Source organism: Eubalaena glacialis, chromosome 13, assembly GCF_028564815.1.
Source record: "Eubalaena glacialis isolate mEubGla1 chromosome 13, mEubGla1.1.hap2.+ XY, whole genome shotgun sequence".
NCBI lineage: Eukaryota > Metazoa > Chordata > Mammalia > Artiodactyla > Balaenidae > Eubalaena > Eubalaena glacialis.
The window spans coordinates 80684967-80702528 of NC_083728.1; the positions used below are offsets into that span (position 1 = coordinate 80684967).

A 17562-nucleotide genomic window follows, 5' to 3' on the forward strand; every position below is an offset into this window, starting at 1 on the left:
AGAGTGATTTCTGTAAAATGCAGAAAGAACGAATTAGTGGAAAAATAAAATAAAAAAAGCAAAGATATACAAAAATCAAGTCAACTGGTCACATGCTTAGGTGTTGGGACAATGCTCCAAATTGCTATAAAAATTTCAATGCTTTCTTTCAATTCCTGTCCTTATCTATCTCGTTGCAAACAAGCAGTAGAGAGTATTCAGCTGGCAGTGGTCCACACACTACACTCTGAGTCGTGTTGCTTAAGAGGCCCTGCAGAATTATGTTCTGGGGTACTCTTTACCCAGAATAATAACATCAGCCTACAGGAATGTGCCTGGGTCTTCGGCACTGCTGAGAAAAAAAATGGAAGAGTTAGCCTGGGCTCTCCAGAGAAACATAACCAATAGGATATATATAGAGAAAGAAATTTATTGTAAGGAATTGGCTCAGATGGTTTTGGAGGCTGAGAATTCCTACAGTCTGGCGAGCTGGAAACCCAGGAGAGCTATTGGTGTAAGCTCCAGCCGGAGTCCAAGTCCAAAGGCAGGAGAAGACCAATGTCCCAGCTCACACAGACAGAAAGAACACATTTTCCCTTACTTTTCCTTTTTGTTTTATTCAGGCCTCTAACAGATTGGATAAGGCCCAGCCACCTTGGGACGGGCAATCTTCTTTACTCAGACTACCGACTTAAATGTTAATCTCACCCCAAAACACTCTCACAGACACACCCAGAGTAATGTTTAACCAAATATCTGGGCACCTTGTGACCCAGTCAAGTTGACACAAAATTAACTGTCTCTGAAGAGCATCATCTCTTGACATCTCTCAAGTCAAAGTGTGTGGGGCTCTTTGTTTGTTTTTTTTAACATCTTTATTGGAGTATAATTGCTTTACAATGGTGTGTTAGTTTCTGCATTATAACAAAGTGAATCAGCTATACATATACATATGTCCCCATATCTCCTCCCTCTTGTGTCTCCCTCCCTCCCACCCTCCCTATCCCACCCCTCTAGATGGTCACAAAGCACCGAGCTGATCTCCCTGTGCTATGCGGCTGCTTCCCACTAGCTATCTGGTTTACGTTTGGTAGTGTATATATGTCCATGCCACTCTCTCACTTTGTCCCAGCTTACCCTTCCCCCTCCCCGTATCCTCAAGTCCATTTTATTCCCGTCTTGCCCCTAGGTTCTTCATGACCTTTTTTTTTTTAGATTCCATATATATGTGTTAGCATACAGTATTTGTTTTTCTCTTTCTGACTTACTTCACTCTGTATGACAGATTCCAGGTCCATCCACCTCACTACAAATAACTCAATTTCATTTCTTTTTATGGCTGAGTAATATTCCATTGTATATATGTGCCACATCTTCTTTATCCATTCATCTGTCAATGGACATTTAGGTTGCTTCCATGTCCTGGCTATTGTAAATAGAGCTGCAATGAACATTGTGGTACATGACTCTTTTTGAATTATGGTTTCCTCAGGGAATATGCCCAGTAGTGGGATTGCTGGGTCATATGGTAGTTCTATTTTTAGTTTTTTGAGGAACCTCCATACTGTTCTCCATAGTGGCTGTATCAATTTACATTCCCACCAACAGTGCAAGAGGGTTCCCTTTTCTCCACACCATCTCCAGCATTCATTGTTTGTAGATTTTTTGATGATTGCCATTCTGACCAGTGTGAGGTGATACCTCATTGTAGTTTTGACTTGCATTTCTCTAATGATTAGTGATGTTGAGCATCCTTTCATGTGTTTGTTGGCAATCTGTATATCTTCTTTGGAGAAATGTCTATTTAGGTCTTCTGCCCATTTTTGGATTGGGTTGTTTGTTTTTTTTGATATTGAGCTGCATGAGCTGCTTGTAAATTTTGGAGATTAATCCTTTGTCAGTTGCTTCATTTGCAAATATTTTCTCCCGTTCTGAGGGTTGTCTTTTCTTCTTGTTTATGGTTTCCTTTGCTGTGCAAAAGCTTTTAAGTTTCATTAGGTCCCATTTGTTTATTTTTGTTTTTATTTCCATTTCTCTAGGAGGTGGGTCAAAAAGGATCTTGCTGTGATTTATGTCATAGAGTGTTCTGCCTATGTTTTCTTCTAAGAGTTTGATAGTGTCTGGCCTTACATTTAGGTCTTTAATCCATTTTGAGTTTGTTTTTGTGTGTGGTGTTAGGGAGTGTTCTAATTTCATTCTTTTACGTGTAGCTGTCCAGCTTTCCCAGCATCACTTATTAAAGAGGCTGTCTTTTCTCCACTGTATATTCTTGCCTCCTTTATCAAAGATAAGGTGACCATATGTGTGTGGGTTTATCTCTGGGCTTTCTATTCTGTTCCATTGATCTATATTTCTGTTTTTGTGCCAGTACCATACTGTCTTAATTACTGTAGTTTTGTAGTATAGTCTGAAGTCAGGGAGCCTGATTCCTCCAGCTCCGTTTTTCTTTCTCAAGGTTGCTTTGGCTATTCGGGGTCTTTTGTGTTTCCATACAAATTGTGAAATTTTTTTGTTCTATTCTGTGAAAAATTCCAGTGGTAGTTTGATAGGGATTGCACTGAATCTGTAGATTGCTTTGGGTAGTATAGTCATTTTCACAATGTTGATTCTTCCAATCCAAGAACATGGTATATCTCTCCATCTATTTGTATCATCTTTAATTTCTTTCATCAGTGTCTTATAATTTTCTGCATACAAGTCTTTTGTCTCCTTAGGTAGGTTTTATTCCTAGGTATTTTATTCTTTTTGTTGCCATGGTAAATGGGAGTGTTGTCTTTGGTTTATTACTTTGCCAAGAAATGTACCAGTTCTTTGACGCTGAAAACAGGAACCCACCCCTTTGTTTTTAACCTGCTGACATCTTGTCCTTGATGTGACCATGATGCCAGGTGATACCCAGGAAACAGACTCTTTTTCAGCTCTGGTGCTTTTCATTCAAATAGCCCCCTCCTCCTGATACAGTCAGCTGCTTGCTGACACCGCTCAGCGCTGGGGCCCCCAGTGCTCTGTTGCTGACATACTGGATCCCTTGGCACCATAGTGTGCAATGCCAGCCAGCTTCTCTCTGAAACTCACCCTCTGCCAGGTCCTTCCTGACCCTCCTTCAAAACACAGTGTGTTTTATCTTCCACCTAACATATCATGAATTTCTTTTGCCCTGCATCCTACTTCACGTAATCCTTAGCAAAGAATTACTGATGATGTTTATTGAGAACATACCTGATGCTAAATCAAGTGCTTTCCATACCTTATCTTATTTCATAGTTACAAAAATACTATTCAGTATGTATCCAAACCCCAGTTTTACGGAGGAGGAGACTGAGGCTTACAGAAGTTAATTAATTTACCTACATGGCTAATCAGAGCAGAGCTAGGATTTAAATCTAACACTGCTTTTGACCAGAAAGCCCTGATTCTTAGCCAGGAAACCATACTGCCTTACAGAAAATACAGAAAAATTGTTCACATGGTTAACAGCCACTTAAATAATATTTCTCAATGAGTAAAATGGCTGTTGAAAAGAAATATATATATATCCATTGCCCACCATGTAAGGATCCGTCTCTTAAGTTTTAGCTCAGGACTGTGTTTTTCTTTGCTGATGAACTTGTACATTTCCCTTCCATAGCCAAAGAGAGGATCTTAAAGCTTGGGTTTCCCCAGGTGGCTTGGAGTGAAATTTAGTCCTTAATTGCAGCAGCTGTTTTTAGCTTACTTGGTATAATGCTCTTCCCTTTTTTGAACATGACTTTATTTATCTATATGGCTGGTTCAATTGCACGTGTCTTCTTTCCCACTAGACTTTGAGCATTTTGGGTGAATGAACTGAATAGGTACCTAATTTTGTAAGCTGCTTTTTCCAGAAGCAATTATGTTGGTCTTTCAAGTGGGACTCAGTTGTGACCAGTTTTTTCTGCAAAGTACTCAGCGTTTCTTCTGTGGCTGAACGTGGCTTGGACACGCGTGTTTGAGTATAACCTTGTTACCGCGGCTGTAAAAATGTGTGGGGGGCGGGTCCAAAGCTTCAGGCAACCAAGTAAAAGGTGATAATGGGAAGCTATTTACAAAATGCTGAGAAACTGGAGTGATGAGTGGTGAAATGGGGAGAAATGCTTTCCGGACCTGTATCGACCTGAGGGGGGCCTCCCTCCAGGTGGCAAAATTAGAGAAGATCAGTGTGGGTTATTTCCCCATGTTTACGAAGGATTTAAACGATGGTTAAAAATAACAGCTGGTGAGACTACTGGGTCCCGGGGCCAGTGCTGAGAGGGAAGCTGAAACCACACAGGAAGCGTTAGCCAGTGTTGATGTCTCATCCCCTGGACCGTGGGAATCTGTCCAGGCTGAAATAACCATGGCCACACATGGCGCCCCAAATCAGGACTGGCCTTAGGAAAGAGAGAGCAGTCCTAGCCCGTGCATCTGATTCTCACCTTTAAACCTGTTTGGTCTGAAATTTAACTTTGAGAAAAGAGGAGATGGTAATTGAAGTCTTCTTCCAAAGAAAGGTTCTTGCCTATTTATGTATAAGGATAGATTTGGCCGGGAGGGGGAAAGTCTGACTTATATCAATAGTTAGCTGAAGATGTACCCCTTATAATTGGCAAAGGCATGCGTACTCTGGAACTCCCCCGTCACTTGCGATTGGCCCGTGGATGTATGTACGTTTTGTTAGCTGTGGAAAGAGTTAAGACTGGGTTGGAGGCAAGGCTGGCTCTTGCCTCTGCCATGTGTTTGGGGCCCAGAACATTTGTGAGAGTTGTCCCAGTTGTTATGATGAGAGAAAAGTACCTTCGATAGAAATAGAGAAATCAGGAAGTGTGGCCTATTTTTTAGGAAGATTATTAGTTCGTTTTTCTACATCTTGAGTTTGAAATGAGAGTTTGACATTCAGGTGGAAATGTCTGGTGGTGAGCTGAGGCTGCTTAGTTGAAAGAGCGCTTAGGCAGCTTGTGTTCTAGATCGGATTCTTTCACTAACTGGCATCCTGCTCTGGGTCAAGCCCTGTAACTTTTAGGAGTCTCCTGGGTTGATCTCTAAGTCAGCAGCTCTCAGCCCATACAGGGGCAATGCTGGGGTGAGCTCTAGTTGGGAGGGAGAGAGAGGAAGGGGCGTCCTCTCGGGCCTGTCACTCAGTGGTGTCACAGGGAAAAGAAGACAGGGGCCCCCACCCCCCTCCAAACATCCTTCATCAGGGACAGTTGCTGTCATGAGTGTGGCTTGAGGGATGGCAAGGTTTGGGAGCCCTGAAGCCCTGAGCAGTCATCCCCAGACCCTGGACTTATGTCGCTGTCTCTTCCTGTAATTTACACGCCGTTACTCAGCAGTGCCTGGAGGGACCGCTAGGACGTCTCCAGCTTAACGCACAGACGCAAACTTTAGTGCCCAAAGGGACCCTATGGGCGACTCACATGGAGAATGATAGGTGTGTGGGGAGAGAGCACAGGGGCCGATTCTCTCCCACAGAACCCCTGTCAGGGAGGCCCTCAGCCTCTGCTTGGATGCCCCCATTGGTGGGGAGATTACCCCCTCTGGTGCTGCCCAGTTTACCTTCCTGGAGCTCTGTTAAAAGGGTGTTCCCTACCCGCACCCTAGAATTGACTCCCCCTCCTGCCTGCCAATTCCCTAATTCCGCTCAGAGGCTTCTCAATCCTCTTAGCCCCCTTTGCAGATGGAGAAGCAGAACGGGCTGTGCCCCGTGGCTCACTCACTACAACGGAGCTTGCTCTTTCCCCTCCGGAGAGATCCAACTTTCTCTCTCTCTCTCTTTTTTCATATTCTTTTCCATTATGGTTTATTACAGGATATTGAATATAGTTCCCTGCGCTAAAAAATAAGACCTTGTTTTTATTTTAAACATCTTTATTGGAGTATAACTGCTTTACAATGGTGTGTTAGTTTCTGCTTTATAACAAAGTGAATCAGTTATACATATACATATATCCCCCATCTCCTCCCTCTTGCGTCTCCTTCCCACCCTCCCTATCCCACCCGTCTAGGTGGTCACAAAGCACCGAGCTGATCTCCCTGTGCTATGTGGCTGCTTCCCACTAGCTATCTATTTTACATTTGGTAGTGTATATATGCCCATGCCACTCTCTCACTTCGTCCCAGCTTACCCTTCCCCCTCCTTGTGTCCTCAAGTCCATTCTCTACATCCGCGTCTTTATTCCTGTCCTGCCCCTAGAAGACCTTGTTTTTTATCCGTTCAGTATATAATAGTTTGCATCCCAAACTCCCAATCCAACCCTCCCCTGCCCACCCCCCACCCTTGGCAACCACAAGTCTGTTCTCTATGTCTGTGAGTCTGTTTCTGTTTTGTAGATAAGTTCATCTGTGTTCTATTTTAGATTCCACATGTAAGTGCTATCGTGTGATATTTGTCTTCCTCTTTCTGACTTACTTCGCTTAGTATGATAATCTCTTGGTCCATCCATGTTGCTGCAGATGGCATTATTTCATTCTTTTTTATGGCTGAGTAGTATTCCATTGTATATATGTACCACGTCTTCTTTATCCATTCATCTGTCGATGGACATTTAGGTTGTTTCCATGTCTTGGCTATTGTAAATAGTGTTGCTATGAACATAGGGGTGCATGTATCTTTTTGAATTAAGAGTTTTGTCTGGATATATGCCCAGGAGTGGGATTGCTGGATCATATGGCAACTCTAGTTTTTTGAGGAACCTCCATGCTGTGAGAGACCCATCCTTCTAACTGTGTCTCTCTTCCCTCCCTTTCACCTTAGTCTGGAGCCTCTGGCCCGCCTTGCACTGGTGGGAACTTCAAAGTCCCAGGGGCGGTGCTCTGATACGAGGAGCTTGGAGGGTTTGTTCATCTGGTCTAAGGGGATGCTTTCATTTCCTGTGAGCATGCTGGAAGCTGCTTTGTTTTGGGACACCTTGAGATGCTACCCACCTTTCCTGCAGGGCAGGTGTGATTGGTGTCTCAGAGGGCTGTGCTCACAAGCCACTCGTGCAGGCAGGTACAGGGCTCCTTCTCAGAGGTACAGACTGTTGTCTGTGTTTACTCAGAGTCTGGCATTTCCGACCTGCTTTGAGTGCAGTGTAAGTGCAGCACCTGCTTTACCTGGGAAAAGTGAAGCACCTGGATTTCCGCACGGTCACGGCTAAGACATATGGTCACTGGACAGCCTCACATTTTGGGGTGTGCAGCCCTTTCCTATGAGGATGGAGGAGGGGTTTATCAGGCCAGGGAAAGGAGCAGAGAGCATCCTTGTTTGCATGGAGAGACAGTTGGATGATGCCGGGGTATCCCACAGTCTGCCAGGACCACATGGCTCAAGTTCATCATTAAATGGGGAAAATGAAGTAAGACGTACAGTAAAGGAAGGGACAGAACTTGGGATCCTTCGGGAATTGCTCTGGCCGCGGGGACCCTGGAATTCTCTGACTTTCCCTCTACCAATGTTATTGTTATTTAAAAAATACTCCTGGCCATCTGAACACCAGGGTGGTCCTTCAAGGAAGGAAAGGAGGAATGGATGATGATGTCTTTCTTTCCCCTGCCCCCTGTCTCTTGTGAGCAGGGAGAAGATGCCTTTTCACCATGTGACCGCCGGCCTGTTGTACAAGGGGAATTACCTCAACCGATCTCTCTCTGCCGGCAGCGACAGCGAGCAGCTAGCTAACATCTCTGTGGAGGAGCTTGACGGTAAGGAGCCCGCCTTGCGTGGGAGGTGAGCCGCCCAAGGGAGGCGTCTGGGGCTATTGTGCATCTAAGACGCTGGCCGTCAGTTGTGGCCAAGTCTAACCATGGTGCAGCAGGAAAGAGTTCAGAGATCACTTCTGCCTCAATGACTTTGTGTGGGATGAACCTGGTAGCCTGAAAAATCTATGGTGAATATTTTGGTTCCTTTGGATACCAAAAGGAACCCTTTGACTGGGGAGACAGGCTTCTACTCCTGACACGTATTTTCCAGTTGATGGAATCTTGATTGCCAATAGTGTTGCCCTGTTTCCATCTTGTCATTCACCATGGGGCCCAGCTGCGGGGAGGTCATAGACCTGTTAATGGCCATCTCTTGACTTGTGGCCGTGGTGCTTTGAATCCTGCCCAGATCAGAATCATCTGGAAGCTGTGTCTAGGTGGGAATGGCCGGCAATTATTTTGATTGCCTCTGTGCCTCTGTAACAGTGTAGCCTTGGCTTTGGGATGCGAACGAACCTGGGGACATGATGACTGAATTCATCCTGGGACAGTGACCCTTTGTATCCTGGGGAGATCAACTCCTTGATTAAAAAGAAAAAGTTAAAACAAGGAAGAAGGATTTTGTTTTTGTTTTTTAGAATAGAGAATTAGGTTGATTCAGCCAGATGTTTGCCTAGGTACTGCATGTGCCGAGGCCACGCCAGATTGGTTTCCCTTCTTGTTTTGGAATGCTGTGTTCCTGGTGACACTGTTTTACAACAAGAAGTTTAAATTTACTGTCTAAAATAGGGAAGTTAAAATTACCCCAGATGGCCCATATCTTTGCTTTGAGTGTAATGGTCTGAACCAGTGTGATTTCTTTGTGCACATTGCTTACAAGGGGTATGGTAGGCAGGGAGATTCAGCTCTGGGCCAGGGAAGACGGACTTGCTTCATGAAGGGCACGAGATGGGGCAGGCGAAGGACAGGGCCGTCGGATAGCTTTCTTGCTCTCACCCGTGTTGTCTGCTTGCTTCACGACAGGCATACCATGTTTTATTACACTTCGCTTTATTGTACTTTGCAGATACTACATTTTTTACGGATTGAAGGTTTGGGGCAACACTGCATTGTCAGATGCTGGTTAGCATTTTTTAGCAATAAAATATTTTTAAATTAAGGTATGTACATTGTTTGTTTGGACCTAATGCTATCACACGTTTAATAGACCACAGCGTAGTGCAAACATAACTTTTATAGGCACTGGGAAACTAAAAGATTCGGTGATTCGCTTCATTGTGCTATTTGCTTTGTTGCAGTGGTCTGGAACCGAGTGCGCGGCATCTCTGAAGCCTACCTGTAGAGACTTGTTTATGTCCATGATGGAACAGCGGAGCTCAGCGGCTGGTGGGCTGGGTCTGGAGGAGAGGCCAGAGGATATTAGAGGAAGGGGAGTGATGTGGGCAGAGCCAGACTCCCTAGGCCCAGCATCTGCTCACTGTGGTCTGGACAGACTGGGGGCCAGAGAGGAGAGTAGTATCCTCAGGTCTCCTGGCCTTCAACTGGCCAGAGGCTATTTGGACAAGGACACGGAAGCAGAAAATAGAGCCCTGACCTCCTCCAAAATGAGCCCATCCTGGTGGCCACAAACAAGGCCGAGGCTGAGCTGGGTGTGTTGGCAAAGTGAGGTGAGGCCCAGGCTTTCCTGTGTCCTGGGGAGGAGTCCTAGCTAGTGGAGAGCAGGGCAGTGGTGCATTGATTTGGGAGGGGGGCTGGTTGCTGGTCCCCCAGTTTTAGTCATCACTTAGCAGGGGGGACTGGGAGCCTCCTGTGTGGAGCCCTGTGGAGCCGAGACCATGAGACTTGGGCAGAAAGTCTGTGTGTTTCAGGCAACTCTTTGTTTTTCTTTTTAAATTGAAGTATCATTGATTTACAATGTTGTGCTAGTTTCAGGTGTACAGCAAAGTGTTTCAGTTATACATATACATATGTATATATATTCCTTTTCAGATTCTTTTCCTTTATAAGTTATTACAAAATATTGAGTATAGTTCCTTGTGCTATACAGTAGGTCCCTGTTGTTTATCTATTTTATATGTAGTAGTGTGTATAAGTTAACCCGAAACTCCTAATTTATCCCCACCCCCTTTCCCCTTTGGTAACCATAAGTTTGTTTTCTCTCTGGGGGTCTATTTCTGTTTTATATATAAGTTCATTTGTATCATTTTGTTTTGATTCCACATATAAGTGATATCATACGATATTTGTCTTTCTCTGTCTGACTTACTTCACTTAGTATGATAAGCCCTAGGTCCATCCATGTTGCTGCAAATGGCATTACTTCATTCTTTTTTGCTGCTGAGTAATATTCCATTGTATAAATATACTACATCTTCTTTATCCATTCATCTGTCCATGCTCATTTACGTGGTTTCCATGTCTTGGCTGTTGTAAATAGTGCTGCAGTGAACAGGGGGGTGCATGTATGCTTTTGAATTATGGTTTTCTCCGGATATATGTTGGGCAACTCTTGCAGAGGCTGCAGTGACTGACCCAGTGAAGTTTGGAAATCATCTATGGCTTTCACATACCCTGGCTTTCCATTTTTCTTCCTCCTCCTTCCCAACTTTGCTATGAATAATCAAGAGATGATTTTTCCAAGACTTCTCAGAGTGATGGCTTTTTTCTCTGTGAAATCTGGGCCACTGTCAGGGCGCATGGCTTTTCAAGAGATGCACTGCCTGGATTTCGGCCCTTCTCCACGCGGGCACCGGCTGAACTCTGTTCTTGGGCAAGCAGCAGAGCTCACCATCCTGTTGTTCCTGTCAGGCACAGGCAGCTGAATGGGGCTGAAAGGCGCCTTCTCAGCAGGTGAGACTAGCGGGGGGTAATTCTCACAGCCCTGGCGGCCCAGGTGGGTGGCCTTGGCCCTGGAAGCCCTGGTTGTGGGGGGCAGGGGTCCCTGGTTGAGTGAAGCTGGACTTTATGGCCTGAGGTCGGCTGGGGAAGATGCTGTATTTGTCCTTCAGGAGGGTAATCCAGGCTCTCAGCCTGGAGAAGGGCCATTTATTTTCTAATGGAAGATTCCTTCTACTTATTTATTTATTTATTTTTGCCAAGGTGAACCCTGAGTTATGATTGCTTACACTTCGTTAAGAGCATCTTGGGGCTCCAGGCAGGGCTGTGAGATGTGTTCTGAGTGCAGAACAGGCGGGCAGGGTCTGAAAACCAACTGGCTTGAATCAGTTCAGAGGACTGCAGCTTGGTTCTTGGGGAAGCCAGTTTCCGAGACTGTGCTTGTCTGCTGTTCTCTTGGAGCTGCCTTGTGTCAGCCAAGCCCTGATATCCTACTGTTCGGGGCCGCTCATTTATCCTCACAGGACATGTGGTGCTGCACAGGGAGTTGATGTGTTGGACACTGGTGGATACTGAAGCCTCCTTTGTGGTCCAGCCACCTTGGGTGCAGATGTTAGTTGGGTACCATCCCCGCCCCGTGTGGCTGCAGCCTCTTGCTTATGGATCACCAAGGGCAGGTTCCCTCACCTGGTCAGTGTTTGTCACTGGGGATGGAATGCCCCTTTCCTTCAGTGTAAGGATCAAGGGCACCGAGTCCATGAGAGGTTACCCTCTGAGAATGGGGCCACTCAACATGCAGGCCACCTCCAGTTGCCGTTCGCTCTGGGAAGTTTCTATTTCTTCTCTTTAAACAAAGCTTATGAGGAAATAATGCAAAGCTGCATCAAATTGGCCAGACTGGAATTGGAAATCACCCAACAAACAAACTCAGCAATGATGAATTTGTTGAGATCCTTCCTTCCTTCCTTTCTTCCTTCCTTCCTTCCTTCCTTCCCTCCCTCCTTCCTTCCTTCCTTCCTTCCTTCCTCTTCATTCATATTTTCATTCCTATTCATTCATTCATTACAGGAATGTTTACCCAAATGCTTTCTGGGTGGAGGAGGAATTCAAAGAAGTATAATCTTCGTTGCCTGGCTCAAGGATTTTACAATCTACCCAGGGAGTTTATGTACATACAAAATTTATTAGCAGTATCTTGTACTTTTAGAATGTGTCATGTGGAATTTTATTAGATGCGTGAATTATAATTTTTTAAAAAGTTTTTTCATTGCTATTTATTGAATAATCTTGTGAGGCTGTCTTAATCTTAAACTGAGCTTGCCTCTATCTGAAGTTTACTCATTTTCATTAATGTATGGTGTTCCATTGTATATAAATATACCTCAATTTCTGTATCCATTCTATTCAGGATGGATATTTGGGTTGTTTCCAGTTTGGGGCTATTAGGATGTAATCAACCTCCCCTTCTGTTGCAGCTGTGATGTTGGGGTCTGCTCTCCTCACGGCTCCCTGTGGCCACTGTGAAATGTCTGAGTGTGGGTATTTCACGTTATTTTTGCCAGTAACAGTGTCAGCCTCTCAGATTAATTTCTTGGGTCTTCCTTTTAGCCTAGGTTAGTTTGCTGTCACATCTTGGATGGTTGTTATTTCTGTTTTTTTCTTCAGGAATGCCTGCCATTCTAATGCTAGATCTTCATTTGATGTTTTCCACAAAATGCGTCTCTTCTCACATCATTTTTCTCTGTTTTGCACTTCTACGTTCATTCTTGAGTCTGTCTACCACCTCGTTGATTTAGTTGTTTGCAGTCACTTAAAAAAATTTGTTTTTGATTTCCTTTAAAGTGTATTTTCATTATGGATGAAAGTTTCAGTTTCTCTGTAGTTTGATTTTATTTCAGTAGCTCCCCCTTAACTTTTTGGTCAAAGTATAATACAGAAAAGTATTATTGTACAGTTCAATTCTTATCAAACATGAACATGCATGCAGCAACCACCCAGGTTAAGGAATAAGGTGTTACCAGCACCCTGAAGTACCCCTGAGGTCCTTCCTAATACCTCTTCCTCAAAGACAACCACTGCCCTGAATTACCTATCATCATTTAATTGTGTTTGTGTTTTTCCTTCACCTCAAGGGGGTTATATTGTATTTATTGTTTTGCGTCCAACCTCTTTTGTTCAACATTATACTTGTGAGACTCAACCATGTTTTTGAGGGTAGTTGAAGTTCATTCGTTTTCATTAATATATAGTGTTTCATCACATATAAATAGATCTCAGTTTATTTATCCATTATATTCTCAGTGGGTATTCGAGTTGTTTCCAGTTTGTAGCTATTAGGATATAGCCCTTGGTGTTGCTGCTGTGCTCTTCTCATGGCAACCTCTTCCACTTTTACTGGAGCCATATTTTTTTATTCTCGCCCAACTCTTTGTCTTATTGAGAACAATTTGTACACAGTTTGTGAAAATCTCTTCTGTTTCTTGTCATAAATTATATATAGAGATTTTTTTATAATAAATACCTGTTTCTCCAAGTCTCCCAGCTGATGCTACCTTTGTTTTCCATTAGAAGATGTTTTTATATGGTCCCCTTTGCTTTTTTCTGTTCTGCTTTGTGACTCAGCAGTGAGAGTTCTTTGTAGGTCCACGATCTGTCAGCAAACAAGGTTTATAAAGAGTCTTTAGCCTTCTTCCTTCTATATTCACTTTATTCCAGACCTGGGATAATTTCCCCCTTTTCAGCCCCAGCTGGAGAGTCCAGTTTCTAGAAGACATTCATCTAGTCCACGGCTACTGGGCGGAGGGGGGATCTTTTTTTTTTTTTTTTTTTTTATTTATTTATTTATGGCTGTGTTGGGTCTTCGTTTCTGTGCGAGGGCTTTCTCTAGTTGTGGCAAGCGGGGGCCACTCTTCATCGCGGTGCGCGGGCCTCTCACTATCGCGGCCTCTCTTGTTGCGGAGCACAGGCTCCAGACGCGCAGGCTCAGTAATTGTGGCTCACGGGCCTAGTTGCTCCGCGGCATGTGGGATCTTCCCAGACCAGGGCTCGAACCTGTGCCCCCTGCATTGGCAGGCAGATTCTCAACCACTGTGCCACCAGGGAAGCCCCGGAGGGGGGATCTTGATGGCCCGCCCCTCCTCTTGGGTTTGCTCCTTATGTCACAGAATTCAATTAACTCCTTTATTCTTCTTTTCTTTTGGTCTCCTTCCTGTTCCCATGCTAGTATCTAACATTCTGGTACATATTCTGCCTCTCATCTCTTCCCCCTCAAATAATCCAGGGTGGGACACACCCTCCCATGGCTCTTATTACTCTCAGAGAGTTATGTTCCCCGAAGGAGCTTAGAAAGGAGGTGCTGCTGAGGTGGGTTTGGGTTGAGGAATAGATCACCGTGGAGAACAGTTGCTATGAAATAGGGACCGACTGCTTGATTTGCTGGTCAGCATAGCCTCTGGGTCCCTGGCGGGGCAAACAATGGTGATGAGCCAATGTCTTCCTTCTGTACGTGTTTCTCTGGTTCCCAGGTGCGTGGAAATTGTATTTCTCCAGTTTCATTGGTGTGGCAACTAGCAAAAATTCTCCTCAGGCTCTGACATGTGTATACGTCTCAAAATTAATATTTCTGGGGATGTGCATACATTATCCTACATACATTTCTGGAGGGTATTTTAATTTGAGTTTTGGAGTGGATGTATCAATCCGCCAACTTTCAAACACAAAAAGCACCACTTCAATAGTTGACTACCTCCATCTGGACTGCTCCAGAGCCACTGCATCTGCAGAACCAGTTTCCTCAACGGCCCCCTGTTTGCCTGATCCAGAGGACTCTCAGGTGTTTATTCCAGACTTTCTGCAGCATCTGGCAGCATTGCTCACACCCTTGGTTTTGGTTTGTCACTGCCTTGGCATCCATATCACTAGCTGGCTCTCCTCCTTCCTCTTTTCTACCTCTTTGACACTCCCCTCATCTTCTGCCCACTGCTGATGCACTGTTTTTCCCTGGGGTTGGTTTTTGCTGTCATCCCCAAGGGCAACTGTGTACCGGTCACCTCGGGATAGGTATCTTTGATCCCTGCCTCCCTCCTGAATTCTAGACCTGCTACCTATAGTCCTGTGTAGATGTCCCACGAGTCCCTTAAACTCCAGTGATCCAAAGCTGGACAGATTTTCTTTTTCTCTCTCAAACTGCTCCTCCCCTGGAATTTTTCTCAGGAAATTATGTCACATTACACCCAGTCAGCCACGGTGGTAATTTGGGGGTCACCTTTGATTCCTCTTTTTCTCTTACTCCACACATATCATTGGCAAAGCCCTGCAGATCAACTTCCTTCTCCTCCAACCACATGGCTGTTTTCTTGGGCCAGGTTCTCCCACCAGCTAGACAACTGCAGTCACCAAGAGGTGATCTCCTTGTGCCTCGTCCAGGATATCAGCCTTGTATCAGTTCAGTTCCATTTCACTGGAGGGATGCTTCTCAAATACACACTTGATTAGGTTATCATTTTTCCCTTCTTGTCCTACAAACACGTGCACACACACACACACACACATAAAACAACAGTGTATTTAACATTTCTTTAATCCTTTAAAAAATTTTTTAAATCTATAGAGGCTCTGGAAAGTACAGTGAATATCTGTATACCCTTTGTCTAATTTGCTGACATTACAGCATTTGCTTTCTCTCTCTTTCCCTCTTTCTCAACACACATGCACAATTTTTTCAGTTCTAGAATTTTAATTTGGTTCTTTTTTATAGTTTCCATCTCTCTGCTGAAATACTCTGTTTACTCATTTAAATGATATTTTTCTTTAATTCTTTGGACATATTTTCCTAAATCTATAATAGCTCTTTAAAGTCTTTAGGTATTAAACCCATCATCTAGGCTCTAGACCATCTGCGGGTTGATTTCTGTTGTCTTTTTTAGATTATAGTCAAGTTTTCTTGTTTCTTTGCACACCTGTTAATATTTGACTGTACACTGAACATTTTGAATACTATGTTGTATCGACTCTGTGTTCTGTTAGCTTTCTTTGAAGAGGGCTGATTTTCTGTTCTTAACAGGTAGTTCAGTTACTAGCCTACCACCTTAAACTTCTGTTGGTTCAATTTTGTTTTATTTTATGTTAGGGTAGATCTTTGGAAATCCCAAGGTGACTCCCAAGCCCCTCTAACTTGGCAGGGACTCAGCCTCCAAACTCTGTCTTCCTTGTGGATCTTGTCAGGGCTTGGTTTTCGGCTTTGTTCAGGTGGGTCTTATGTAGGCCTTCAGAGTGTGTCCCTTACTCTTAAGATGTGTCTTTCTAGTGTCTGGATGCCTGGGGTATTAATGAGGTTTTTCAGACGTCCCCTAGGGATGCTTAAGTTCTAGCATCTGTCTTCCATTCTCAGCCTCATAGCAGCTGCTTCCTGGTAAGTCTGGTTTAATCTCAATTTGCACTTGGGTTGCCCAACCTTCAGCCAAGTATTCATAAGGAACCCACACACAGGCTTCCGAAGCCCCCTCTCTGCATAGTTTTCTTCCCTCTGCTGCCTGACCCCACAGATTCTAGCCCCTTCCACTACCCCAATGTAAGAACTGTGCTTGGGAAACTGTCCCTGGGCAGAGGGCCAGGGTGAACATGGGGCTCGCCATGTGAATTTCCTCTTGCCCTGCAGTTGTAGCTGGTTGTTCATGGCCTGCAAACAGTTGCTTTATGTATTTTGTTCAGGTACACGGTGGGAGGGTTATTCTCCAACCAGTTACTTTGTCACAGCAAAAGCTTATTATTAGTAATTTGTTTTTTACCTGAACCAGTGAAAAGTCATTTTCAACCATCATAGCACTTTACCCTTTAACACTTCACTTCTGCCTATAGTTCTGAAATAGCCTATAGCTGTGTTAGCTATAGCGCATCTCTGTGTCGGAGCATATGAAGCCCTGTGTGGCCTGGACCTTTCATTTTGTCTGCTTCAACTCCCTACTTGCCTTCTAGATCATTTCCTGCTGCCTCACAATCTCTCCTGCTTCCCTGCCTTTGTTTCAGTTGCTTCTTTCAGGAATGTTCTATCTACCTGGGAAAGACCTATCCATCTTGTAAGTTTCAACATTGTCAGTTGTTGTCATTCTCCTCCTCATCATCACAGCTGTTTATTGAAAGCTTACTATGTTCCAGGAACTGTTCAAAGTGCATGAGATGAATTAACTCATTTAACCCTCTCGATAATGCTCTGATGCAGGTACTATTATTAACCCCATTTTTGCAAATGTGGAAAAGGGAGACATTAAATAACCTTGTCCAAGGTCGCCTAACTAGCATGTGTTGGAACTGGGATACAGCCTACCACCTGGCTTCAGAGCTCGTGCTTTTTAAGTTCTATGTTCTGAATCCTCCCACCTGCTAAGTAAGACCCTTTGTGCCTTCCCTGCACCCTCATGTCACTATCATATATATCACTGCCACCACTGTGACACCTGGGTGAGAACTTGGGTGATTAATCAAACTTTCAGTGGGTGGAGAGATATTTTTAAAGCTCTGTGTGAGCCTAGTGTGTTTCTCACGGAGAGCAGAGGTGCACAGCAACCCAGAAAAGGCTGGTGATGGGCTTGAGTTCATGCTGGAAGGGGACTGCCTCCTGTGCTCTGAGCTCTGAAGAGCCCCTTTCCACCCCCACTTGTCTGGTACATTATATATTTTCTTGTCAAGAAGTCTCCCCCCACCCTTTTTTCTTTCTCCTCTACTTGTGCTGGTTGATTTAGAAATCTCAGAGGCACACCCTACTAGCCTTTTTTGAGATGCTTCCCTCTACGGGCTTTTCAAGTGGGGTTTTAAGAAGGCAGAAACGTTACTGTCACAAGAAGAGAAGCTCTCAACTCTTATCTGAGAAGGCTGATGGCTCAAAGTTCTCTCCTCCAGAGGAGGCGATAAAACCTACACAATGAGCCACATCATCCAACAAGAGTGGGAGTGCCAGATAGACAGCTCTGCTCCAGAGCTGGGAATTAGCCTTACAACCCTGGTGTTTTATCTACCTGGGTACTTTCCTCCTAGAGGCTTGACCTGCCTTTGAGCCTTGAGAGGGCAAGTCTTTTGTGGTGA

General features: G+C 44.4%; 1 protein-coding gene across 3 annotated transcripts in view; it reads left to right on the forward strand.

Moving 5' to 3' along the window:
* Positions 1-17562, forward strand: part of CALN1 (calneuron 1) — a 440912-nt gene that overhangs the window by 90055 nt on the left and 333295 nt on the right. The window contains exon 2 of one of the 3 annotated variants that reach the window (XM_061209354.1): positions 7533-7653. In XM_061209354.1, coding sequence (XP_061065337.1) covers positions 7533-7653 — 121 coding nt within the window. Of the gene's footprint in view, positions 1-7523; positions 7654-17562 lie in introns of those variants that run through there. The other 2 variants (XM_061209355.1, XM_061209356.1) reach the window with 2 other exon arrangements.